The following is a 26,960-nucleotide window of genomic DNA, read 5'->3' on the forward strand; positions in this document are numbered from 1 at the left end:
TTAAGATATTAAATTATAATTGTATTGGTAGTGGTAGAGGTGTTACTCTCAGTTGACACATTACTAATTTAAAAGATTCTTTAAAGAAGATAAAAACATTTGTTTCCAATATTGGAATTCTAAAAATGGACTCAAAATTATTAAGGTCTTTATTTGCCACATTTTCACTCACACTGCTCTCTGTTTGACAGCTGTACCAATTACACCACTATATTTGAATGCCTGGGGTGGAAGAGTCCCAGGTAGCCATCAGCACCAGACCAGCCGTTTGAAACCAAAATAGAACAGTTGGAAATATGCTGCTCCGTATGTATTCACAAGCTCGTCCACTGAATGAGCAATAGTGTTTCCAGTCTCTTAAAACCTGCCTCGCTTTGCAGAGATCAAATGGCAGTTGATATTCCTTCCAGTTAATTTGTTAAGCTGGAAATAGAATGTAAACTTGCTGCTATACTTTAGGTTTTGTCAAATGTGCGATATAAGCACTTTTTACTTTTTTATTATATATTGACAAGTGGTACTAGAGTTTTCAAACAATAAGTTGAACTCATTTTTATAAATGAATGGCGTCAGTTTGTATGTCTATTGGCTATTTTCCCATGTGTTTCCGCTAGAAACACATCTTATGGGGTCTTAGAATAGCAGTTAATCTGCGGTTAACAATAAGAATGAATTACTTTTTCCCAAGCAGTGAACCAGAATCTACATTTCTGATCATTTCCATCTCTAGTCATGATAACTTTCCAGCATTGGTCAGAAACAATATTTTAAGTAATAATTTTTTTTTTTCTTAATTTATAAGACACAGCTCAATCAAAACCATTTGTGGGGCACTGTTTTCACTTTAAAAGTGAAGGTTGAATACAATTTTGACTGTAATGTGAAGCTCAAGAAATGCCTTGTGTTTATTAGCTTAGCACAGTAATGCAGTGGTCTTGCTGGGGTCTTGATATTCATGATCTCAGCATCTTGTGTGGGCTTCACTTTGATTAAAAATATACACAATCTAAAGAGGGGTTATTTATATGCAGGGGGTTTGGGGTGGAGATGAGGGATTTGATATTGTGTTTCAGGTGTTTGAGAGCCTATTGGTTCTCTGAAAGCATCTACTACCATAAACAGAGAGATGGGATTTCCTTGGTCATAGGGGAATACAATATATACTTATGATGCCAGCTGCCCACAGAGACAATATTCTTCCTCCATTCTTCTGGCTGTGTCTGCCTCAGCTCATAGGTAAAATGCGTTTTTCTCTGTTTTTCCTTTGCTTATCCTTTTGTTTATGACTTTATTACATTGGAATTGCAAGATGCTTCTTAGCCAGCTGTAAATAAACTGGTGGGGTTGACAGACAATTGTTAATTTTTTTTTTCTTTGTAAGCATAATTTGAGGCAAGTTGCTTTGTGTGACAGAGATGTTGAAAGCTTTTGCAAATTGTTTGTTTAGACTTACATTGATATGTTGGGGGACAAACGATCATATAATACAGAATACAGAAAACTTATATTGAAAAATCACTTTCCTATTTTTAGATGTACACTTGTTAGCAATGTTTGGAAATGCCATCTGTTTTGGCTTTTAGGATGGGAAGGTGATATGCCTGTGTTTATCTTGCTGTCAATAGATAAATATTAGGCTTCAACTAATGGGTCTAAAATGATGCACGGGGATCTCTTCGGATTTCTTAGACAATGATGCTATGGTTAAAATCTATGGTGTTGGCATAGTTCAAATGTAAATGCCTTTACTACATATTTACTCACATTATCACAATGATACCCATTGTCAAACGGTAGACCTGGCATTGCAATTTGCATTCTGAAAGTAATCCTGAGATACAAAGTAGTTAGAGAGCTGGCAATTGTTTAGTTTTGAGGTATTTTAACTTACTGTTTTGATCTCAGTACGAAAATTCATCTTGTACAATTTAATTAAAAATTATAAAGAATATTTAATTATTATATTAAATAGTATTTTAATCTTATCACATATATTTGAATATAATATAATATAATATAATATAATATAATATAATATAATATAATATAATATAATATAATATAATATAATATAATATAATATGAGAGTAAATTATAGAATTTTTCATTGGGTGAATTTTGCCTTTTTCAGTTATGTTAGGCTCAGCCTTTAAACAAATATAAATCAAACTCACAAGAAAGGGGTTTGCATTAAAAAAAAAAAATTGATGTCATGATCTGATTATTTTAGATCAGTTTCAGACGATTGGAAGGGAAGGAACAGAGGTGGGGTCATGATTTTGATTATCACCCAGAAACAGGCTTAGCACAGTGAATCTCTCGAGATTTTCTGCTCAAAAATAGCACATGATTCACTTTAGAGAAGACTTATGGCGATGATTGGTGGTTTGATTGGTTACTTGTCATTTTGCAGATAATTTCCTTGTTGTTAAAACATTACTGCACAAAATGCATGCTTGAATGAATGGTTTTGTTTAACGTCACAGTACAGTGTTGCATATATATATATATATATATATATATATATATATATATATATATATATATATATATATATATATATATATATATATTCATTTATGAATATATTTTAGAACGTCTTTTAATTAAGTTGTAATATTGCCAGTGCTTTGTGTTAATTGTAAACTGGGTATTTTATTTCACAGGGGCAAAAATTAAAATCAGCCAAGATGTCAGAGTAAGTAACTATTTTGATTTCTTCATTATTGATTATCAGCATCTTCCTCAACTATCAGAAATTGTTTGTTTTTATACTTGTGTACAATGGACATAAAACAATAAAAAAGTGCAGTCTCTTGTGGTGATTGGTTGTTGCTTTAACACAATATATTTGAATGATTCCAAAACACCTCAGGAAAAAGATGTCGTCGAGTCGCAAGCATCATCTGAAGGTACTACAGTATAAGATTCAAAATTAATTCTATCTTTCAGTATTCATTAATGAGTAGCAATGACATCTAGCTTCGCTATGTTGCAGAGCTTGATGCTTTCCATCGCTAAAGGTATACTGGAACAGGAAGTAAAGGACAGAGAGGTGGAGAGGGAGAGATACATGGCAGAGACCTGCCAGCCTCTGTCTCTACCTTCAGGCATACAGGCATTACAGGTGAAGAACAATACATTCACTTTCTAAAAAAAGAAAACATCGTGAATGGATAACTAAAATAAAATAAACATATGGTTTATAGGAACTCTGCAGGGAGCTTCACCACAAAATTGATGTCATTGATGAGGAGAGATACGACCTGCAAATGAAAGTCAACAAGAGTGCAAAGGAGGTAAGATGTCATCTCTATTTGAATCCAGTAAAGTTTTTGTTTTATCCTGTAGTTTCTATACTGACAGCCCTCATTCACTAACTCTAGATCGAGGACCTGAATATCAAAGTTATTGACCTGAAGGGCAAGTTCAAGAAGCCAACTCTGAGGAAGGTGCGCATGTCTGCTGACGCTATGCTTCAGGCTCTGCTGGGCTCCAAACACAAGGTGTCTCTGGATCTGAGAGCCAACCTCAAACAAGTCAAGAAGGAGGTCAAAGAGGAGGTGAGCGATAAACTGCATTGTTCTCATGAGGTTCCTTTGTGGTTCCGGTCCTAAAGGACCTTCACAATTCTGAAAGATGCTGATCTTTGAATCTTTTGGCTAATTGACCAAATGTCTTTCATGTACACTTCAAAGGATAAGGAGCTGCGTGATGTTGGCGACTGGCGTAAGAATGTTGAAGACAAGGCTGGCATGGATGGCAGGAAGAAGATGTTTGAAACCGAGGCTTAATTTTTTTAATTCGTTTTTTTTGAAGTTCAATATGCTGCTGAATCAGAATTGGCCTAAAATGATGCGATAAACTCTTTATGTACCTAAACCACACTCATTTACTTTTGATAATCACAAATCTATAAAAGTAAATATGATCATTTAGTTTTCTGTTCAAAACTGGTATTGAAATGTGTATTAACATCCCATGTCTCAAAGTCTTACATCATCATTAAATCGGTTAAGCAAGAATGAAGTCCTGTGTTCATTTTGCTACATAAACCACTTTGTAACCAACTTTATATCTTGCATTATTTCCTCACCGATCTGTGGAACAAGTAAGTATTTATTGTCAGTTGTATTATGTATTTGGTTTATGACTTAATACAAGTGGATAACATTTTTTACTATGATTAAAAACAACAGGTAACAGTGACGCCTTCCTGGCACCTGAAAGAAACAGACTGGAAACTGAAGAATGCTGAACAAACAATCCTGGAGGTACAATCTTCTGTGGATGGATAGATAGATAGATAGATAAATAGATAGATAGATAGATAGATAGATAGATAGATAGATAGGTAGATAGATAGATAGATAGATAGATAGATAGATAGATAGATAGATAGATAGATGGATAGATGGATATATGGATAAATAGATTGGTGGACGTTAGATTCATATAAAGCAAAAGGCCTTTGTTGAAAAGTCATCCTCAGAATAAAAGAATGGCTCTCTTGAAGGACAGGTTATTTATACTGATAGCACAGCGAAGGAGGGATAGTGCCGTATTTCATGACCTTGTCAGCTCATTGGTGTGGCGGATAATCCACTTCCATAAAGAGAAACCATGGATTTACAGAGAATGCAATATATACCTTCTTAACACGACCGTAGCCTGTGTCTCGTCTGTGTCTGTCTCTTGAAGACGTTCCTCGGTTCTTCTAGAAAGGTGAGAGCAGTTCCCTTGTTTCTTTGTCTTAGTCTTGCGAAAACAAATTTTTTGTTGGAAGTTGTAAAATGTAGTTTGTGGGATTGATGATGGAGGTGATGGAGAGGGTTGTAATAGGAGTTGCTTCTTCCACCGTATGTCACTATGGTAAGAAGCCACCTGTTGAGAACATAATTGTAAAGTATATATTGCTGTACTAGTCTTATAGGCATTTAGACCAAGTTGAATTGTTAATCATTTGTTAAAAAAAATAGTATGGGTGTCCCCGACTAAGGATTTTCATAGTCGAATCAGAATTTTCGAATCTTGCTGATATTCGACTGATAGTCAAATCATATGTTTGGGGGCGGGGCAAAATACATTGAGTCAAGTCAGACATTCGACAGCCATAATTACTGATGTTAACACAAACAGGGAAAATGTGTAACAAGTGCCTTGCAGATACAAACGGGGTAAATAATGTTTTCATGTCTTGATTAAAAGATAGTTAACACTAAACGTCAGCGAAACCCTAACAATTCACAATTTTTACATTCGTGATCTCATTATAAAGTTAGCCTATATGACAGAAGTTATTAATGTTCTGCATTTCTGTTTTGAGCTGCGCGCGCTGAAGATGACCAGTAGAGTGAGCATTTGATAGCAAATTTTTAATCAATGGGATTAACCTCATTCTTTCATGTAGAATACGCTTCGTTATTTATACAACATAAAATTAATATTAAGACTTATAGGCTATCTGCAAAAAGAGCCCGATTGCAAATTAACCTGTCTGCACGGCAGTAAATGCAAACTCCTTTTGTGGATGCGTTCTTCACGAAACAATGTGCTGAAACATGGCAGCTAAACTCTAAAGATTCACAGCGTTTTATTATAATGGTCTTCTCATTATAATAGTATGGATGTGACAGTCCAGTCATAGTTATTAATATTCTGAATTGTAGTTTGACCTGCTCGCGCTGTGTGCTGAAGAGATATCACCGTAGTACTACAATGAAGCAGGCGCTTGACTGAACCAAACACATTTTATATCAGGTGATTAATATATCCACGATATATCTACACCGGCTGAAATGTTTTGAAATCACCTGAACCCTACCTGTTCGAAAAAATCCAGTCTCTGCCTATGTCAGGTTGAGTCTTGGTAAAGTTTTAAATCCCTGCCGCCAAGATGCTCCTCTGTCGGTCATGGATTATGGAAAGTGAAACATAAATCTATAGGGGTGGTTGGATTTATTCACGCACTTTAAAATATTAATTTGAAGCTTCTTTATTTTCAGATTCTTATTCACAGCTTTATCATAATAGTGAAATCAGACATTTGAGCTCCCCCATATGGTCTGAATGGCATAATCAATAACACCCGCGAATATTCGACTGCGAAAATGGTAGTCGAATCAGGCTCCTCGAATCGAAGCATCGAATCGTCGACTATTCGGGGTCACCTCTAGAAATTAGCTTAAATTTGTCTGCAAAATAATGTATTATCATTGCTCGTTATTCTGACTCATGAAAAGTTTGTTTTTGGACTAATCAGAAGTTTTTTATTCTGGAAACACCATGTTGAAATGCAAAGAAACCATTTTTATTGGTCACCCACAGAGTGAGGTCAGATTTGATATACCGGCTGCTGAAGTGACTACTGGAAAGCGAACACCGACTAAAGCATAAATTAGAAAATGATCCTTAAGTCTTACTACACCTGTCAGCACCTTTTTACGGCCTTCCTTATTAACAACTGATTTACAATACGGTCTCATATAAAACTGAGTCGCAGTACTTATTAATCCGAAAGACAATGCTGTACATTAACAAAAACATAGTCGTTCATCTTATACATCTTGTGTAATGATCTGAAATGGCTTAACCTTCTGGAACATCTGGAATATGCATCTATTTCCTCAGAAACTTGCTTGGTCTTGACTTGTAAGATTTCTTAAGTTGCTCATTTACCAAACCTTCACACAAGAAGACCATTGTACTGTACTACTTGATCTATTCCGCCATGTGTTTTCTGCTAAACATGTCCTCAGTCTTCTTCCATGGCTACTTATAATAGCTTTCTTCAAATAGCCTTATGTGACCTGACTGTTGTCTTCACAGCTTTCTAACTATGTCACTGAGGTATTAGGAGTCCATTTAAGTATACTAAATTAGTCAATCAGTTTGTCACCAGTTAGCCAGTTAGTCAGGTCTGTCTCTTGGAGCGGGAGTATATTAAAAAAAGACATTTGAGATGGTTGTTTAGCAGGGAATAAAGGAGAGCTGTGTTGTCATATCTTTGGCATCTCAGAGATGCTCTTGAGGATAGGACTGTGTCTGCAGCTGATGTACTGGCCTTGAGATCATATTGCATCAAGCTCCTTGAGAAAATCCCCTCGGATGAGTCAAAGACACTTGGGAACCCACTTGAGAGACAACTGCTGACATTAAGGGTGATGTGAAAAGGTCACACGATCAGAATGTCTATGGATTTGGTGCCATTGGATTATGTCCACATGCAATGGTTACGCTCTCAGAAAAAAAGATACAAAGGCTGTCACTGGGTGGTACCCTTTCAAAAGGGCTGCACCACAGGAACGTTTTCATAGTACTTGCTTTTTGGCGTTTTTTGGAAATGGGAATGATTTTAACTTTAGTAGCATCTTTTTGAGGGACTAAATTAGCTCCTATTTCAGAGTAGGGTGTAACCCACCACAATAGGAACTACTAATTCCGAGGTCCAGGCACTTTTCCATCCTCTATCCTCAAGGTTGGGAAGGTTAGCTTGGAAATGTAATAGGTTACAGATTACATGTTAACCTATTATGTAACTGATTACATTTGATTATTTTTTCTAAATTTCTAACAAATGCTATAGTACTCTAAACTAATTACTGTCAAACTTTCAAAAACCTTCATCACATGAATTAAGGTTATAATACTATAATAAATCAAAGCACCGCCATCAACCAATCAGACTTTAGCACCTCTTTTTAATTTAAGAACGTTCTGATTATTGCTGAATTTCCAGCACTGGAATGCATTTTTATCACTCGCCATTGTGGCAACTCTCAGACAGGTAGTAGCCTAAAGCTTTTAGCTGCAAATTCAAAGAAAAGCATCAGAATGGCATTGTTTTACTAAACAGCCTTTAAATGCCAAGAGGCATTCTGCACATAAAAAAAATAACAACGAAGTAAAAAATTTATATTAGTCAACCTATCCTAGCTTTTTGCAGAAAATATTCAGATGTAACCCCCTTTATAATCGCTAACTTTTTAATATGTAACTGTAATTTAATTACACTTTTTTTTTCTCAGTAACTGTAATGGATTACAGCTGCATTTATTTTGTAATTAAATTATGTAACACTGTTAAATGTAACTAGTTACTCCCCAACACTGCCCATCCTTTAACTGTTGACACTGTTGAATACCGCGCTTGATTGACATCACTTGCTTACGTCACTTCCTGCTGGTGGTGTAAATCCCATAATTGGCCCTATGGGAAAATTTAGTTCTCAGTGGACCTCCCTGGTGGCAAGTTCCTATTACAGAGTTCCTTAAACTCCCTGGTGCAAAATAATTATATAACATTTAGCACACTTTAGGTGTTAATATGCCATTAATGTAATACCTAAAATACTTAAGGGTGTATTTTGGGGAGAAAAAAAAAAACTAAGAGACAAGTGTGAATACACTAGAGAGATTGGATTGTAGATCCAACCTCTGTAATAAACAAACCTTGCCCTACCACTACTGAACTCTTCACCAAAGTTGTTGTACAGTGAAAATTGTGGTGTAGAACTTGTTGACAGACCAGAAAACATAACCTAGAAAAACACACACTGAAGTATGCAATTTGCATGCAATTCAGGCCATCAGCTCATTAGTAGAGACTCCAAGATTTGAAGCTGATGTTACAGAGAACAGAGACATGCTAAATGTACAGTGTTGTTGTGCCTCAAGGACCAGGGTTGGGAACCACTGCTCTAGATCATCTATTGGTTATTTTATTTTAGAGTAGAGTTCAGAAAGCAGTGTAGGGAGAGGGCTCTGATGCATAACCCACTGTGCCATAGCTCTGATGCATTTCTCTTTTTTCTTTCTATCAAAAAGGTGCAAATAAACTCTTGAAAATGTCGGAGTAAGTATGCCATTCCATGACTCAGTGTGATTAGACTTGACACTATCTATAATAATCATCACACAGTATAATACCACTGGATGACTATATAGTAAAATGTATGCAAGAAAACGGCATCAAAATTCTGTATTTTAAGCAGTTTGGGCTGAATTTGCTGCAGAAGTTTAAAAGTTTGGGTTCATGGTAGAAAACAAACACTAACCAGAATGCCTTAGGAATATTATTGCTGTGCTGCTTTACAAACACTGTAAATATTGTAGATCAGTCCTGACAAAGTACAATATACAGTATCTATGGTAGCACAAAAGAGAAATCAATATCCTAATGTATAAAGTATGTCCTTATTTCTCCTCTTGATTAGAAAACGCATGTCTAGCAGTAAAAAACACAGCCTGAAGGTAAGAGCTCATGCCTTATTTTTCCCAATGCAACATCACACAGTTACAAATAAAAGTAAAGGAATAATGAGCCTTAATGAGTCACATTTGCTTGTAGAGCATGATGCTCCAGGTTGCAAAAGAGTTACTGGATGCAGAGGGGATTGAGAAGAAAGAGGAGAGGAAGAGATACATGGAAGAACATTGCCCTGTGTTGTCATACCCAAGCTCCAAACAAGAACTAGAGGTCCAATTCAATTATTACTACAAATAGAAGTTAGATTTTTTTTTTTAGAAATTCAAAGCTAAAGCATGAAATACTTCCAACAGGAGCTCTGCAAAGAGTTACATGCAAAAATTGAAGCTGTTGATGAGGAGAGATATAATCTAGAGCACAAAGCCATCATGGTTGTCAATGAGGTAAGATGTTTCACGTGGATCTCCTTCTATGTGGTCTTGAGCAAGGTACTCTTTAGATTCTTTTTTTCGTGTGTTTTAGGTTAAAGACTTAAACATTAAGATCGTTGACCTGAAGGGTAAGTTCAAGAAGCCACCTTTGAAGAAAGTGCGCATGTCTGCTGACGCTATGCTTCAAGCTTTGTTGGGATCCAAGCACAAGGTCTCCATGGACCTGAGAGCCAACCTCAAACAAGTCAAGAAGGAGGTCAAAGAGGAGGTGAGTACAACAGACGACCGCATTTTTTACATGATAAGATCAAGAAATTCCAGTTTGCAGAAGCTGAAAACCTCACATTCCTTCACAGGATAAAGAACTGCGTGATGTTGGTGACTGGCGTAAGAACATCGAGGATAAGGCTGGTATGGGTGGCAGGAAGAAGATGTTTGAAACTGAAGCTTGAAGATGTTTCTGATGAGTATTCCACCATGATCTTGATTTATTTAAGTATCTGAATAAAATACTTAAAGGTTTTGCAGGAACTGTTCAGTGGACCGTTCAATATATAATCCATAAAAATGCCAGTCAAAACTTGAACTGTTCTCTTGGACAATTAAGTGTTCAGTTTGTACTTCCATACACACAGACTGTTTGTCAAAATTATGTTTTTTTTTTTCTAAATAAATAACCCAACTGTAATAACTGTTGCTTTCTGCTATTTTAAACATTTTCTTTATTTTAGAATCTTTTTAACTATAATTGTAACCTTTTCCTTGTTGTATTTTTATTTATTTATTTAAATTGCTTAAAGTGAACAAGGGATCAAAATCAACCCTATTTACGTTGGTCTTATTGCGATCAATTTGTCGATGTTGAAATGACTTTCCTTTTCGGTTGACGTATTATTTTTCAGTCCCTCAACCCACCTGATACAACTTTTTATATTTCACAGACCCACCCTAGATGTTTCCAAATTGAATATCCCTTTTTTACGGAGCCCCACGCATGACATGCAATGATAAATAAATTGTGCGCACAATATACTAATTTGTTCCCTCGATGTTCTAAACCATGCATACGATTTCTATTACGTTCCCTCCATTTGCTAAATCACGCACATGATTTTCTAATTCGTTCTCTCAATTTGTAAATCATGCGCACAATTTATAAATCGACTGAACAAAATAATAAATAGTGCACAGGATTTAGCCTACTATTTTTTTTCTGTATACCATACATTTCACTCTGAAATCAGTCGCTAGCATGAAAGTGAACTGGGTTACAATTTTTTTTTTCTTTTTTTTCATTACACACAATTTTTATAATTCTTTGTAACTTCAAATCTAAATTAAGTACTGCTCGTTTTATCTTCAAGGTAAGATTTCAAATTTTTTGTCTTTATAAGTTTAATATTTAGCATGAGGTTAAAATATGATTAGAATATCTTATAATTCTTGCAGAATGACGTCCTGTATATGTCTTGATGGATCATTGGGTGAGTAAAGTCATGACTCACAACATCTCCCTATATTTGCTGGTGTATTTCTTCATCTTAAACTGTATATGTCTGTCTTTTTGCTTTAACAACTTTTGGTAAGCACCGCAACTAGCAGATGTCTCTTAAAAAAACACCAATTAAATAAATAAATAAACAAAAAATAAGAAAGACATCTTTAAAGGTTGAGTTATTTTTAAGAAGGGAACATGGAAAGTATCTGTGGTGTGAATTTCAGATGTGTGCTCTGATCCACTGGTCTTAGCAACACAGCAGTGTTCCTTAAAGAGATATCTGAGGTTTTGCTGAGCCATCAAAGAATGCACATTAAAAACACTCATTGCCTGTCAACAGCATGTGAATCCTGCTTGCCGCCTCTTCTATGGGTGGTGAGCACCCCTCGGTTGACTCCCCTCAATCTTACCTCGGATCTGAAGGATTTAACGCACTCTTTCTTTACTGGATCTAACTGCGAACACCTGCTTTCCGGATTAAACCTGTAATTCCACTATTAATCTATTTAACACTGTTGAGAATAGCAACATTTACATGTAATCTAAGCAACTTTATTCATAAACTGTCGAACTGTTTGCATTAGTACAAGTTAGGCCTGTGACGATGTACTAATTTTGCAATAATAAAAAGTCCTTTATTATTGCAATTGTAAATGTCATGAAAATGTGTGTTTTGATTTGAAGTGATCTGATATTGTGAAGCTTAAAGGAATTACCTAACATGTCATCGTGACAGTTACTTTAAGTCTAATATATAGTATGGTTTTCAATAGTTATGAATTCTGAATCTTTACACTTTATAGAATAAACGTGGTCCTCTTCAGTACGGCTCGCATGCTTCTCGATGACTTATGAAGTGATGATTTGACACTTAGAAACTGAATCCCACTGTGAGGAGCTTATTTGGGCTATGATTTCACTTGGTTTGCATTTGCTCCAAATTTATGTATGCAAGCATAAATTTTCTAACAAAATAAAGAGGGATAACATATGTGCTGTGACAACTGATTGTTTGGCTGCACAATTATTTGCAAAGTGAAAAAGATGCATTTGTCCAGGATCCTAAGGCATGTATTACTAAACTGGGCAATTACGTAGCCTACTGTATCTCTGTTAACATCTTAATTATGAATCTGACACTGATATGAAGACTAGACTGCATAATGGCATTTTATTTAAATCATATATACATAATGCATATACAAATGCTCTAGTTTTGTCATTTTTAAGGTTTATGTAGTTTAGTTACCATAGTATTTTACTTAATGTTAATATCAAAAATACATAAGAAACAAAAAGCTGTAATCAAAGCTGTACTTGCCATGATTATGTCACTATCAGTTTCAAATGGCAGCATTGTTAACAAGTCAGGGGGTCGAAACAAATCCAAGACAAACATATCAAAGAGTCTGAAGTAGATATATGGCCCTGATTTATAGGCTACATCATAGTATGAAAAGTATACATTGTTTAACGTCCCATGCCAAATTTCATCAAAACTGTTCCTAAAAGAAAGAAAGAAATAGTAAATGTGGTAATTTTACCACACCGTAATCAAATCTGTCATGAAAATTAATTTATTATTCCCTAAAAACATATAAATGAAGAGTTCAGATGCAAAATAAGACTTTAAGTGCCGTCTGACATTTTTTTTCTAAAATGTAAATTTTTCTCAGGCTCCTATTTTTGTGTTCATTTCAGTTATTTCACTTTTATTGCAATGAAATGAACCTACTCATTGCCATTAACGTAAAATTACTGAGCATGCACATAGGAGCCTGGTAAAAATACTAATTTTAGGAGAAAATTTCAAACGCCTCTTAGAGGCTTTTGCAAATTAACTTTTCAAATGTATTTAAACAATGGAAAAATGTGTATTCAAAATTATATATAGCCTGGCTATATATATATATATATATTTTTTTTTCCAGAACTCTTTACGTAATATCAGAATTATTTACTGGTTAAACAAGTTCAATATCATTAGAGAAGTGTATTGAGTCTGACGGCGTGTATTAACCAATCAGATCGCTTGGCAGTCTGCGTCGGTTGAAGGCGGGGCTCGTGTTTGTCGAATAACTGGAGAAGTGTTTTGTAACCTGCCCTGAAAGCATCTGTCGGTTGAAATATGACTTAATCACTCACCTTACTCCTGGAGCATGTGTTTTTAACCTCCGGTTTGATGCCTCTCTTCAGGGACTAAAGATGAAGAAGAGATGGATGGAGAGTTGGTGAAGTCTCTAGCGATATCTGCTGGTCATAGTAAAAGCTGCAGGTAAAACGACATGCGCTTCCTCCACACTTATAAACCCTTAATAGATTCACATTATCGTGTGTTTAATGCATAATACATTGCTGAAATTGATGGAAACAGAATACTGGCCGCTTTTTCTTTTTCAACTCCATACGGTATGCAGTAGGCAATGATACTGATTGTTTAATTTGAGTGTTTTTGTTGTCACAAACCACAGTTTACGTACAGTTTGTCAATGGAGTCCATTACCTGAGTGAAACGTATGGTTATTTTTTAATCAAAGACAGGAATGCATAGTTGTTAAGTGTGCTGTTCCAATCATAGCCAGTGTGATGAAGTGTGAGTGAAAACATGCATGACAGTAGTTGGTCGTTGTGAAAGGGGTCATATACAGTATGATGCTGCTAAAAAGAACATTATTTTGTGTATTTGGTGTAATGAAAATGTGTTTATGCGGTCGGTTTAAGGTAAAAAAAAAAACGTACACCTACTGTACATTGTTGTTTCGCCTCTGTGCGTTGCCTTTCTGAAACACTTTGATTTTTACAAGGCCCATTGTCTGAAAAGCGAGGTGTGCTCTGATTGGCCAGCTTTTCAGTGCTTTGTGATTGGCTGAATACCTCAAGCATGTAAACATTAGTCCCTTGTCATACTTTGTTGCTGTGTGTCCCGCTGTTCAAACAAATAATGCTACCTATCAAATTATGCTACCAACACTGTATTTATTCTACCGTAAGTGTAGGCTTTAGGGTTGGAGTAGTTGTAAAGATTTTGCTTCTGAATTATGCTACCATCGTTTTTAATAAATTTAATGGGCAAAATTAGACAGGTAGCCCAAATCTTTAGAACACTCTTTTGTAAAACCCATTACAAAAGAGGCATTCGTTGCATCCAGTGGGGACATAATTACTGATGATAATGACTTATACTTTGTTTTTACGCATTGCTTTGGGTATGTCTGCATTTGTGATTGTGTGAATATTTGGGCGTTGTTATGCAAATCTTCGCAAACATTGACATAAACATGAGGGGCGTGTTTAAACGAGACATTTTTGGGGGGCGTCTAAAAAGTCTAAATATGTTTTACACAGCAAAAATAGAGAAATAGAGTATCCTCAGTCTAATTCATTTTTAAAGCATTATTTAAAAAGTATATATTAATAGTAATTTGGAATAAAATTCTTTGGTATGTTTTTCTTTTTCTTTTCACTTACTGATTCGACAGTGGTATTGCATTTTATATTGCTATATGCTGATGTGGATGCAGGCCCGAGCATTAGTTTGCAGTCACTGATGCCTGCATTGAGTTAATCCTATAGTCACAGACAAGTTTTTTGGTTATTTTTTTACTAATTTATACTGCAACCAAGTGTCTGTAAATGGGAATGAAGTAGTATTAGTGTGGTCATGTGATCTCAACATGGCAGCCACCATGAGGGGCCGAGCTGCCACTAGTGCAGTTAACATCTACTCGTGTGAGTCTTCATCTCCTGTGAGTAAACAAACAAAGCTACGGTTTCTTCACAACTGGAAATAGAATCTTTTCTTTCTCAGAGAACACAGTTTCTTATATATAGTGCATCCAGAAAGTATTGCCGGACTTTTTCCATATTTTGTTGTTACAGTCTTATTTAAAAATAGATTGAATTCATTATTTTCCTAAGCAACCCCAATAACGTAATATTTAACCCCAAAAATGTGAATTTGAAGGCTGTAACAAAACAATTGGGAAAAGGTTGTGAATACTTTCCGAATGCACTGTTCCGTTGAAATGGTCGACTGCTGTTTTAAATCCATCATCATTACTTTTACAGAACTGATGACGGACGCCAAATGAGGAGAGGAAGATGATTTCATCAGTGGAAATACAGTAGTCTGACGAAACCATGTTTCCTCTTCTCTTAAATCCGAGGTTCTGTAAGATGCCTTGAAGCTGATGGTAAGTTTACGGAGTCTACTGCCATTTGCCTCTGATTTGAAATGTATTTAGAGCCAATGGTAATTAGTCAAGAAATTCAACCTCAAATTAGTTTCTCTAACATCATTTGGTAATTTCAACAAATTGCTTACAATTCAGCCATTGTTTTAGCAAACTTGGAGTCAGGTTTGCATCAGTCTTGGAATGTAACACTTTTCTTTGTTTGATTTATTCGTGTAACACCTACTTTTATGGTATTTTGGTATTAGACATCACTGTCTTCAAATAAACTTAATTCATTCATTCATTAATGAGTTTACTCTCATAATGCAAGATGACTATAATAAATATAACATTCTGCATGCAAGTATAAAATACTGACCCTTTGTTTCTTTGTTTGATTTATTAATGTAACACCTACTTTTCTTGATAAATTCAGGTTTGGAAGGAAATAAATAAAGCCCCATTCTGTTTTTTTGTTTTCTCATTAAATATCCAATTTCAAAGGGAAACACGTCACATTATAGAAGTCAAACGGGTTGCCAGTGTTGCGCTAAAACAACCAACCTTTTTTTAAGTGACTCAAATGTAACCGCAGATCCTACTAAAATAATAACAATTGTTTATTGAGCATCCCATATGAATGATTTCTGAAGGATCATGTGACACTGAAGACTGGAGTAATGAGGAAGAAAATCCGGCTTTGATCACAGGAATAAATTACGTTCTACTATAATTTCAAATAGAAAAAAAATCACAGTATTACTGTTTTTACTTACTGTATTACAAATATTTAACCAGCAGTGTACGAAGATGCCATTGTCATCCACAATTGCAATTTGACCAAGAACATAACACATTGCATAATGTATGTAATATCCTGTTGGCAGCACAAGGATGCACTCTGAGGAGTGTCTGAAAATAGTTCACTACCAGCTTAACAACTGTGTAAGTATCTGTAAATGATCTTATGCTTATTAGTAAGCACTGCTGACTATGCAGGATCAAATTAATGTGAAGCAGGGGGGGCACCTCTTCGAAACACAATAAATAAGTGGTTTCTATGAATGAAACATATATAAAAAAAAACTTGATCATTACAAAGCAGATGTTCAACTCAGCCACAATTTTTTGTTTCAAAAAAAATCACTAGTTTATCTTAGTTATAATAAAATTTAAAAAAAATAAAAAATAACAGCAAATGTAAGAAACACAAACGCAAGTGTGCAACTGATGTTAATCGATTCATCTGGCAGAGGAAGGATTCCCGGCGGCCCATATCAGATCACATCCAACATCCCTTCATCTTAGTTTAATCTTGCCGACATCTGGAAATTCGGTCTTTCTCATTCGTCTATTTTAAGCTGCCTGATTGGCAGACATAAGAAGTGGATATTTCAAGAGCCTGGCAAACAAACTGCGTTTAGTGCCTTACCATAAAGAGGGAAGCCGGATGATGATGCCAGCCTTATATACGCTTCTTGAGCGCAGCTCTTCTGCTAGTTCTCTGCTTCCTCCTGACGTTCCTGTTCCAGGTCTGCACGGCTGCCTAACTTTCTCATATAGGTGAGGAGAACGTCTGCCTTTTTACAGATGATTACATTTTGTCCCTCGTTTTTTGGGGTGTTATACACTATGGAATGTTAGGCTATACAAGGCTATACAAAACCATACAATAACTACACATTTTATGATTTAAAAAAAAGATTTTAACATTAGTTTTTAAACTAAATGAGTGTTTTTATTCTCTAATTATTAAAACCTTTATTTTATTTCCTTGCTGCTGAATTCTGATAAATGGCAGGTGAATAACTTGCAGTGCATGTTGAGCTGCCAAAATGAGCTTGGCACAAAAGGGACATTTTAAAGGCATGATATCTTTGTTAAAACGCCAATCAGGTGGTGACAGAAGTGTATTTCTAATGCATTCTGATCCTAGCATTAATGCATCTGTGAAAACACCCAGTATTCATGGAAAAGCTAGATATGTCTTAAACAGATTTTTGAAGAAGCTGTTATATTTATTTAAGAATTCTGGACACAGCAAAATCTGCTCTGTGTGATTCATGCCGCTGTCTGCAGACAGGGTTTCAGATTGGTTGTATTGTTGGGATCTGCATAGATTTCTCCAGAAGCAGGTAGATTGGGACACTGGATACCAGAGGGGCGATATTCACCCCCCTCCCGGTGGATCACAGTGGGCACGCTTACAAGACGTTTCCAAGAGCTGGTTTCAAATTAGGAATGCAGAAAATATAGCCACCTCTATATGATTCCAGATGATTCTCTCTACATGCATATATTGAGGACCTCTGTATACCATCGACAAGTCAATGTGTCAAAGTGGTTTCTTGACTTGAGATATCTGCTGTGTTTTTCTCTCTACAGGGGTGAAGAAAACAGGTGGACAAGATGTCTGAGTGAGTATATGAACATATCAGTTAATTGCATTTGATATCAAACAAATGGGATTCTGTTCTTGCCTTGCTAAATTGTAATTCCTTCATTTCCTCATGACAGAAAAAAGATGACATCGAGCCGCCGGCACAATCTCAAGGTAGAGGAAATAATGCACAGATGTTTTTTATATAATATAATATAATATAATATAATATAATATAATATAATATAATATAATATAATATAATATAATATAATATAATATAATATGTATTAAGGACCAGATGTAATCAGTATTTGACTATAATACTGATTATTAGTAATTAATATAATATAATATAATATAATTTGTATTAAGGACCCGATGTAATCAGTATTTGATGATAATACTGATTATTAGTAATTAATATAATATAATATAATATAATATAATATAATTTGTATTAAGGACCAGATGTAATCAGTATTTGACGATAATACTGATTATTAGTAATTAATATAATATAATCATGTATTAAGGACCCGATGTAATCAGGATTTGACTATAATACTGATTATTAGTAATATAATATAATATAATATAATATAATATAATATAATTTGTATTAAGGACCAGATGTAATCAGTATTTGACTATAATACTGATTATTAGTAATATAATATAATATAATATAATATAATATAATATAATATAATATAATATAATTTGTATTAAGGACCCGATGTAATCAGTATTTGACTATAATACTGATTATTAGTAATATAATATAATATAATATAATATAATATAATATAATATAATATAATATAATTTGTATTAAGGACCCGATGTAATCAGGATTTGACTATAATACTGATTATTAGTAATATAATATAATATAATATAATATAATATAATATAATATAATATAATATAATATAATATAATATAATTTGTATTAAGGACCAGATGTAATCAGTATTTGACTATAATACTGATTATTAGTAATATAATATAATATAATATAATATAATATAATATAATATAATATAATATAATATAATATAATATAATTTGTATTAAGGACCCGATGTAATCAGTATTTGACTATAATACTGATTATTAGTAATATAATATAATATAATATAATATAATATAATATAATATAATATAATATAATATAATATAATTTGTATTAAGGACCCGATGTAATCAGTATTTGACTATAATACTGATTATTAGTAATATAATATAATATAATATAATATAATATAATATAATATAATATAATATAATATAATATAATTTGTATTAAGGACCCGATGTAATCAGTATTTGACTATAATACTGATTATTAGTAATATAATATAATATAATATAATATAATATAATATAATATAATATAATTTGTATTAAGGACCCGATGTAATCAGTATTTGACGATAATACTGATTATTAGTAATATAATATAATATAATATAATATAATATAATATAATATAATATAATATAATATATTAAGGACCCGATGTAATAAGGATTTGACTATAATACTGATTATTAGTAATTAATATAATATAATATAATATAATATAATATAATATAATATAATATAATATAATATAATATAATATGTATTAAGGACCCAATGTAATCAGTATTTGAATATAATACTGATTATTAGTAATATAATATAATATAATATAATATAATATAGTATAATATAATTAATGTACTGTATTAAGGAACCGATGTAATCAGTATTTGACTTTGTGGCCTTTAGTATAACATAATATGACATGACATGATATAATATATTAAATCAAAATATTAATTTAATGAAACAAATGTTTTATTGTAATAAAAAAAACGCATAAAAAAAAACATTATTTTATGACATCGTTTGCATTTCTCTATAAAACTGACAGAATTTGAAAGCCGATCCTTTGTTTTATATTAAAAGTACAAAACGTGTAAATATTATTGCTATTATTGGGGGCTGCCACACTACAAATAATGAATGCATTCGAAGAAATGGGAAATATTGTTTGCCAGCATACTATCCCTGAGAGTATATGACACATGGTATGATTTCTGCTAATAATCCAGCATATATTGAAATCAGTTAACAGGCCGCTAAGCGCCCAGTGCTAAGCACAATATAGACTATACTCTCAAAGTATTATAACTGGGGGTGCACGATATATATCGGCCGATGATTAATGTGCATCTAGTCACCAAAGCCGGTTAAATCCATCAGATGTGTGATTTCTCATTGAACAGCTGGTGCTACACGGAGCCGCTGCACAAATCAACGCTGATAATGAACTTGCTCTATGTGAAATCACGCACCTGATGGTATTTACCGCTGATTCGACATCAGGCTTTACTGACGAGATGCGCATTAATCAACGGCCGATATATATCATAAACCCCTAGTTATAACATTAATCTCCTAATTGCTACGGCTTAATTCTTAGCAATTTGACTATTCTCAAAATATTACGACTTTAATCTCTTTAATAACACACTAAAATGCTAAATATAATATAAAGACCACATTAAATTAATAGTCACACTTTATTTTAGGGTCCAATTCTCACTATTAACTAACCATTAACTATAACTTTTGCCTTAATTAACTCTTTATTTGCTGCTTAATAGTTTATAAGGTAGTTGTTAAGTTTAGGGTATTGGGTAGGATTATGGATGTCATGCATTAGATGTAGTTTATAAGCACTAATAAACAGCCAATATGTTAATAATAGACATGCTAATAAGCAACTAGTTATCAGTGTGAATTGGACCCTATACTAAAGTGGTACCTCTAAGGAATATTTAACTTTTGTGGCTGGATGTTAATTAATGAATTAAATGTTAATTAAATAAACTTTCACCAAACACATCCTAATTGAATTTTACTTTTGAGGTTTACTCTTCTACAAATACAGAGCAAAAAATATATGACTTTGTCCAAACCAATGCCCTGCGTTTAATACCATCTAGATCTGGCTAACTGACTGTGTAAGTGCTTTTTTCGCCGACTGCCCCTGTATTTGACAGTATGTGTTTATTGCTGTAAGCAACACTGTAATGGTGTTTTATCAGATTCACAATCCAGATGTATTTGTCCACAGAGTTTGGTGCTCAGCATTGCGAAGGGTCTTCTGGAGAAAGAAACGGCTCAGATTAAAGTGGACAAGGAGAAATACATGTCAGAGAACTGCCCTCCTCTGTCTATGCCCGGATCTACACAGGAACTGCAGGTCTGGTTCCTCATCCACCATCAGTTCAGAAGTCCTTAGCACATCTACATCACCTAGATATTTATTTGTATATACAATTTCACCAGGAAGATGGATTTTTTTCCATTACTTTAAATATGTTCCTTACAAAAACAGTAATAACCATATTATATATGCTTAATAACACATATATCATATATGTATTATTGGTGCATAACCAGATGTTTTGCAATAACGTGTGTACACCTAGGGCTGATCGAAGTTGTATTGCACTTTCCTGAAACAATATGTTGCAAAAGATGGTTCAAAAACTGAATCTGAATATTTAAACACCTCCATTTAGGAGCTATGCAAGAAACTTCACCAGCAAATCGACAAGGTTGATGAGGAGAGGTATGACCTGGAGTCCAAAGTGGGCAAGGCCAACAAAGAGGTGATGACAAATCTATCTTCTTATGACGGTGACAGTGTTTCTGATGGGTGTGTATACTGGGTTTTCTGAGCTCCAGTTTGATTTGTGTTTGATGTGTGTATAGATCGAGGATCTGAAGATCAAGGTGGTCGACCTGCAGGGCAAGTTCAAGAAACCTGCGCTGAAGAAAGTGCGTCTGTCTGCCGATCAGATGCTCCAGGCTCTGCTGGGCTCCAAACACAAGGTGTCTCTGGATCTGAGATCCAACCTCAAACAAGTCAAGAAGGAGGTCAAAGAGGAGGTGGGTGAAATATGATATTGGGCCTTTATTCCTGTGAAGAGAACAGAACAGATATGAATAGTTATGGCTGTGAAGTCTGAAAGGATACAAAATGAAAACCATCTCATGGTTTACTCCTTCAATAAACATATTTTAAAGATAATTAGTGGTTTATAATGTGTTTTTGTGTTATGCTGTATGTGTATATGTGAACATGTGTATCATCCCTTCACACTCCATCCCTCTCTCATAATCCAGGTTGCAGATGTCGGCGACTGGCGTAAGAACGTTGAAGACAAGGCCGGTATGGACGGCAGGAAGAAGATGTTCGAGGGCGAGGCCTAAATTCCCGGACGTTTCTTTCTTTACTTATCATAGGAACTTGTCAGAGCTGTGCGGTCATTTATCTTTTTGTCATTTCATCTTTTCTGTTCTCTGTGCCTCAAATGAGCATTTGTTTCACGCAGTGTGAGCATCCTGAAAGGGAATTAACTCATGTGTATCATCGCAGTGCCACTACTATTAAACGAATGCTTCTGAGTTAAATGCTTTTTCACGTTTGTTTGGTCCTTTCATTCTTTTCCAGTCTATGACTAGTGGCTTGTTTTGACTATAAATACTGTAGTGCTGCTATTACAGCAGTCTCCTGTCTTTCTCAACTTCATTGCATCTTCCTTCCTTTAATTTAATTAGATTTTAAATTATTACATTTTATTTCATTTGTATTTTGTTTTGTGTTTTTTTTTTTTTGATTTTATGTTTTGTTTTGTACTTTTTGTTTTTATTTGTTTTGGTGTTTTTTTTTCTTTTCAGTTTTGTGTATTGTTTTGTGTTTTTTTTTTGGTTTTGTATTTTGTTTTGTACTTTTTGTTTTTATTTGCTTTGGTGTTTTTTTTTTCTTTCAGTTTTGTGTATTGTTTTGTGTTTTTTTGGGGGGCGGTTGTATTTTGTATTTTGTTTTGTGTTTTTTTTATTTTTTTAGTTTTATGTTTTGTTTTGTGTTTTTTGTTTTGATTTCTTTTGGTGTTTTGTTTTTGTGGTTTGTTTGTTTGTTTTTCTTTCGTTTTTTGTTTGTTTTATTTTTTTTGTCTGTTTACTTTATTTATTTTATTTATTTTATTTTTTTATTTTTTGTGCACGACATCCAGAAGAAATATGGATGGCATTTCAGATCATATTTATGGACATATCCTCTTTTGCTGTATGGTAAGTAACTTAACATTGTTTGGCTGAAATATCTCTTATTAATTTGGCTTAAATCACTCTGTTTAGTTTAAGCGGTTAATGATTTTTGTATCTTGGTGTGTTACGCATTGCTTCCATTTACAGCACACACCCACACACATGCGTCTTGAAGGAAGGGATATTTACGAGGCTTTCCGAGGATGGGCTGGGGATATTTCAGGAGCTCGGAGGCCTATTGGTCTGAGGAGGAATCCACTTCCATAAACAGGACTCCCAGGATCTGCTGAGCCATCAGACCACAACATATATATCCTATTGAACTTTTTTCTCTCTGGGGCTCACCAGTCTTTCCTGTTCTTCTTCCAAGTGTGTACTGCCCTCTTCTTCTCTCATAGGTGAGCGTGCATCCAGAACTCTCTCTAGATCTGTACAAACAGTCGTTTCATATCAACTGCGTCTAATATGTGTCTAGACACATTGTTTTTTTATATTCATGAGCAATTAGAATATGTTAATAAGTGTGATTTTAAACAGAGTTATGAATTAGCAGATAAAGTATGCAATTTAATTGCTATGTTTTCAATTTTCAATTTTACATTTGAACTTAAATATGCAAATACTTGTCTTTTATAGTGTACCTGTTATATATTATAATCTTTAACTGAATTTGAATCGAACACAGCAGCTGGTCTCTGGTGTGGTGTGTCAAATGAACTGTCCATGAGGTCGTCTCAAGGGCGTTGGACTAAAATTAGACTTGTGTGTCCCTGATTGAATGTATTTCTTAAAGTGCTTGTCTTGGATTAGCTGATTAGCTCAGCTGCCATCTAATAACTGATTTCTATCCGATCCAGCGTGAGAACACACTAAACCGCCAAGATGTCAGAGTAAGTATTCTTGATTTGTTCTTTATTGAGTAATCCAGCACATGCACAGTGTGTCTCACGGTGAACTTGTTTCATGAACAGAAAAAAGATGACCTCCAGCCGTAGGCATCATCTGAAGGTAAGACATGTTTTTACCGGAATTTCATGAATCGCAGATTTTAAGTGTAAAATCTGGCTAAAAGGACTATGTTTTAAAAGAAACAGAAGTGAAATGATTGAATTGTTTGTCGGTCTGTGTCTTCAGAGCCTGCTGCTCTCCATTGCCTTCGGTCTGATGGACGCTGAAGCCAAGCAGCTTGTTGTTAGTAAGGAGGCTCATATGAGTGAAAACTGCCCTGCTCTCGATCTGCCTGGATCCACGCAAGAGCTGCAGGTGCCAATGCAGTATTAGGATTATTATTAACAATAATTATGCTATTGATTATCATATCAAGACTATTGTTTTAATTTGAACTTTTTTGTATTCGTTTTGCATGTATTGTGGTATGTATTATATGAGTATGTTTAAGCACACACACACACACACACACACACACACACACAAGCATACATATAGTCATATATAGTTAAATTACCACATATCGATATACATTTAATAAATATAATTGCATTATATATATATATATATATATATATATATATATATATATATATATATATGTATGTATATATAAATGTTTTATATAGCTTTACTCTTTGAGCTACATAAGTAATATAAATATTTCAGTGACAACATATTTAATATACTTTATTTTAGAATGATTGAGATACTATTATAGATTTTAATTAATATTTCGAATCCTTTATTTTAATATTGTCAACTTTTGTGTTGTGCTTTTGTCATTTGTAGTTTTTCTCAATATTAATTTCAGTTTTAGTTTACTTAATGTATTAAATGAAGTTTAACTAGAAATATTGAATGTTAAAATAGCTGAAAAAGTAATAAGTTAACGCTGGATTCAATTTTAGATTTAGTTTTAGTTAAATATAATAACCCTGAATATAATTACACAGTTTTATATTAATGTAATAGATGTATGGATGGATATCTGAGGTGTATAATGTTGTGTGGGCCTTCCAGGAACTGTGCAAGAAGCTTCACCAACAGATCGACAAGATTGATGAGGAGAGATATGACTTGGAGTCCAAGGTTGCCAAGTCAAACAAGGAGGTAAAAATCGTCCAACTTCAGTTTGTCCAGTGATTCATCCATTTATATGTTTCTCCAAGTAGCTCCAGTTTGATTTGTGTTTGATGTGTGTATAGATCGAGGATCTGAAGATCAAGGTGGTCGACCTGCAAGGCAAGTTCAAGAAACCTGCGCTGAAGAAAGTGCGCATGTCTGCTGACGCTATGCTCCAGGCTCTGCTGGGCTCCAAACACAAGGTCTCCATGGACCTGAGAGCCAACCTCAAACAAGTCAAGAAGGAGGTCAAAGAGGAGGTGAGTTTCTTGTCTTTGATTGGCCGTGTTTAACAGGAAACCCTCTCCCAGTGGGATGTGTTTGGTCTGGATCCTCTCACGTCACGTGCTCACGTCTGATGTTTGTATGTTTCCACAGTCTGCAGAACAAGTCGGCGACTGGCGTAAGAACATCGAGGATAAGGCTGGTATGGACGGCAGGAAGAAGATGTTTGAGTCCGAGGCTTAAGATGTATTGTTTATTCTCTAATATGTCTTAAAAATTATCCGGTAAACATCTTTCTATCCTGTGAACCTCCCGTTCCAATAAAAATATTTTTCCTGGACTGTTTTGCACATTGTACATTGCTCCAGTGTTGAATGGCATGGCATTAAAGATTAGTGTATACATATGTATATGCCTTTGTGTCTTTGCTCAGAGTTACAGCAGTAGTGAACAGATGATAATTATATTACCACTTGAGATTTTTGGAAAGAAGTCTCTTTTGCTTATAAAGGCTGGATTTATTTGATTAAATATACAGTAATCTGTGAAATATTATTTTTCTGTTTTAATATATTTTAAAATATAATTTTTATTCCTGTGATCAAAGCTGATTTTCAGCATCATTCCTCCAGTCGTCAGTGTCACATGATCTTCAGAAATCATTCTGATACGCTGATTTGCTGCTCAAGAAACATTTCTTATCAATGTTGAAAACAGTTTTTGGAAACTGGTACATTTTTTCAGGATTCTTTGATTAAAACAACAACAACAACAACATTATAAATGGAAACAAATGACTTTAACTTTTGATCATAAAAAAAGTATTAATTTATTTTTGGGTGAATGATACATAAAACATTTAATATAGCATTTTGCAATATGTGTTTACTTTTGATGAAAGATCTTAAAAGGCATTAATTGATTTATTTTAATTGACTGTATTAACAAATTATTTATATTATTATAATAATTATTATAATGACTTGTACTGAAGTAGTACCACTATACAGTAATAGTATCATATGATAAAAAGCATGCCACTTTTTTTTAATGGAATTCTACTAAATTATTCCAGTACCATATTCACGTCCCATATTATTGACGTGGTCCCCTGAGAATACCATGGTAATACCACAGTATCATGCACAGTTACCAATAAAGCATGGTAATTAAATGGTACATAAGGTATTTTTTCTTGATTTATTACACTTTTGTAAACATTAATGAAAGAACTCTAATTACGGGTATAAAGCATTAATGACTGAGACAGCTGGTTATTAATAGGCAAATATGATTCTTTAAAAAAGTACTTTCCTTCCATGGTACTGTAATGGTATCAGATGGTAAACCATGACATTTTATTTAATCTTTTCATTTGTTTGTTTATTTATTTATTTTTAATGTTTGATTCTGTAACTTATTATAAATGAACTTTCATGTCATAAATTAAATGTTTTGCCATAAACATGATGTATCTCATAATTTCCACGTTGAACCCGAAATTCTGAATTTATGTCCAAATTGACTTTAGAATTTTTGTCATAATTTCATAATTATAATTCATCATTTCAACTTTTTGGGACTACTTTGACTTTCACCTTAATATTGCAGCTTTTCAATCTCATCATTAAGACTCAGTTTTAGAGAATTTTGCTGTTTGTCAAAATTAGGACTTTTCCGTCTTATAATTTAAATGTTTTTGTCATATTTATGGCTTCCCTCATATTTTAAATTTTGTATCTCAAATTCTGAATGTTAATGTCTAAATTGACTTTGAATTTGATAATAGAGGTTATTATTTCAGAATTTCATCTTTACAGTAGGAGCCTACTATGATATTTATCTAAAAAAATTCT

General features: G+C 33.9%; 5 protein-coding genes across 11 annotated transcripts in view; all 5 read left to right on the forward strand.

Moving 5' to 3' along the window:
• The first annotated feature begins 1,171 nt into the window (after nucleotides 1–1,171).
• Nucleotides 1,172–4,025, forward strand: LOC128014108 (troponin I, fast skeletal muscle-like). Of its 2 annotated transcripts, XM_052597379.1 has the most exons (7): nucleotides 1,172–1,236; nucleotides 2,667–2,698; nucleotides 2,876–2,912; nucleotides 2,999–3,127; nucleotides 3,210–3,299; nucleotides 3,387–3,563; nucleotides 3,699–4,025. In XM_052597379.1, the coding sequence occupies exons 2-7, from the start codon at nucleotides 2,691–2,693 to the stop codon at nucleotides 3,792–3,794; spliced, it is 537 nt and encodes a 178-aa protein (XP_052453339.1). In that variant the 5' UTR covers nucleotides 1,172–1,236; nucleotides 2,667–2,690; the 3' UTR covers nucleotides 3,795–4,025. The 2 variants fall into 2 exon arrangements, with proteins under 2 accessions (XP_052453339.1, XP_052453338.1); XM_052597378.1 differs by lacking the exons at nucleotides 1,172–1,236; nucleotides 2,667–2,698 and having other exon boundaries at nucleotides 2,856–2,912.
• Nucleotides 2,690–25,514, forward strand: LOC128014110 (troponin I, fast skeletal muscle-like). Of its 3 annotated transcripts, XM_052597381.1 has the most exons (7): nucleotides 22,926–23,204; nucleotides 23,664–23,696; nucleotides 23,778–23,814; nucleotides 23,941–24,069; nucleotides 24,778–24,867; nucleotides 24,963–25,139; nucleotides 25,258–25,514. In XM_052597381.1, exons 2-7 carry the CDS (start codon nucleotides 23,689–23,691, stop codon nucleotides 25,345–25,347), a joined length of 531 nt encoding a protein of 176 aa, XP_052453341.1. In that variant the 5' UTR covers nucleotides 22,926–23,204; nucleotides 23,664–23,688; the 3' UTR covers nucleotides 25,348–25,514. The 3 variants fall into 3 exon arrangements, with proteins under 3 accessions (XP_052453342.1, XP_052453341.1, XP_052453345.1); XM_052597382.1 differs by lacking the exons at nucleotides 22,926–23,204; nucleotides 23,664–23,696 and adding an exon at nucleotides 2,690–2,698; XM_052597385.1 differs by lacking the exons at nucleotides 22,926–23,204; nucleotides 23,664–23,696 and having other exon boundaries at nucleotides 23,770–23,814.
• Nucleotides 4,666–10,278, forward strand: LOC128014109 (troponin I, fast skeletal muscle-like). Its single transcript, XM_052597380.1, has 7 exons — nucleotides 4,666–4,725; nucleotides 8,826–8,853; nucleotides 9,215–9,251; nucleotides 9,349–9,477; nucleotides 9,561–9,650; nucleotides 9,730–9,906; nucleotides 9,995–10,278. The coding sequence occupies exons 2-7, from the start codon at nucleotides 8,846–8,848 to the stop codon at nucleotides 10,088–10,090; spliced, it is 537 nt and encodes a 178-aa protein (XP_052453340.1). The 5' UTR covers nucleotides 4,666–4,725; nucleotides 8,826–8,845; the 3' UTR covers nucleotides 10,091–10,278.
• LOC128014107 (caldesmon, smooth muscle-like) overlaps nucleotides 10,899–26,960 on the forward strand; it is a 62,436-nt gene continuing 46,374 nt past the window's right edge. The window contains exons 1-3 of one of the 4 annotated variants that reach the window (XM_052597375.1): nucleotides 10,899–11,122; nucleotides 13,333–13,411; nucleotides 15,205–15,329. The gene's annotated coding sequence lies outside the window, so the exon portion shown is untranslated. The remainder of the gene's footprint in view (nucleotides 11,123–13,332; nucleotides 13,412–15,204; nucleotides 15,330–26,960) is intronic. The other 3 variants (XM_052597376.1, XM_052597377.1, XM_052597371.1) reach the window with 3 other exon arrangements.
• On the forward strand, nucleotides 16,775–22,170 carry LOC128014111 (troponin I, fast skeletal muscle-like). Its single transcript, XM_052597386.1, has 7 exons — nucleotides 16,775–16,874; nucleotides 17,697–17,728; nucleotides 17,829–17,865; nucleotides 20,825–20,953; nucleotides 21,276–21,365; nucleotides 21,469–21,645; nucleotides 21,883–22,170. Exons 2-7 carry the CDS (start codon nucleotides 17,721–17,723, stop codon nucleotides 21,967–21,969), a joined length of 528 nt encoding a protein of 175 aa, XP_052453346.1. The 5' UTR covers nucleotides 16,775–16,874; nucleotides 17,697–17,720; the 3' UTR covers nucleotides 21,970–22,170.

This window comes from Carassius gibelio, chromosome B25 (assembly GCF_023724105.1).
Source record: "Carassius gibelio isolate Cgi1373 ecotype wild population from Czech Republic chromosome B25, carGib1.2-hapl.c, whole genome shotgun sequence".
NCBI classification, from domain to species: Eukaryota; Metazoa; Chordata; class Actinopteri; order Cypriniformes; family Cyprinidae; genus Carassius; species Carassius gibelio.

What these genes read in the sequence shown, in the direction of transcription:
- LOC128014110 (XM_052597382.1), top strand. An exon ending in TTGCCAAGTCAAACAAGGAG is followed by an intron (nt 24,868 to 24,962) that starts GTAAAAATCGTC and finishes ATGTGTGTATAG; the next exon opens with ATCGAGGATCTGAAGATCAA. An exon ending in AGAAGGAGGTCAAAGAGGAG is followed by an intron (nt 25,140 to 25,257) that starts GTGAGTTTCTTG and finishes ATGTTTCCACAG; the next exon opens with TCTGCAGAACAAGTCGGCGA.
- LOC128014108 (XM_052597378.1), top strand. Translation starts at nt 2,856, where the DNA reads ATGATTCCAAAACACCTCAGGAAAAAGATGTCGTCGAGTCGCAAGCAT. An exon ending in TCAACAAGAGTGCAAAGGAG is followed by an intron (nt 3,300 to 3,386) that starts GTAAGATGTCAT and finishes CACTAACTCTAG; the next exon opens with ATCGAGGACCTGAATATCAA. An exon ending in AGAAGGAGGTCAAAGAGGAG is followed by an intron (nt 3,564 to 3,698) that starts GTGAGCGATAAA and finishes TACACTTCAAAG; the next exon opens with GATAAGGAGCTGCGTGATGT.
- LOC128014109 (XM_052597380.1), top strand. An exon ending in GCTCCAAACAAGAACTAGAG is followed by an intron (nt 9,478 to 9,560) that starts GTCCAATTCAAT and finishes TACTTCCAACAG; the next exon opens with GAGCTCTGCAAAGAGTTACA. An exon ending in CCATCATGGTTGTCAATGAG is followed by an intron (nt 9,651 to 9,729) that starts GTAAGATGTTTC and finishes CGTGTGTTTTAG; the next exon opens with GTTAAAGACTTAAACATTAA.
- LOC128014111 (XM_052597386.1), top strand. An exon ending in GATCTACACAGGAACTGCAG is followed by an intron (nt 20,954 to 21,275) that starts GTCTGGTTCCTC and finishes ACCTCCATTTAG; the next exon opens with GAGCTATGCAAGAAACTTCA. An exon ending in AGAAGGAGGTCAAAGAGGAG is followed by an intron (nt 21,646 to 21,882) that starts GTGGGTGAAATA and finishes CTCATAATCCAG; the next exon opens with GTTGCAGATGTCGGCGACTG.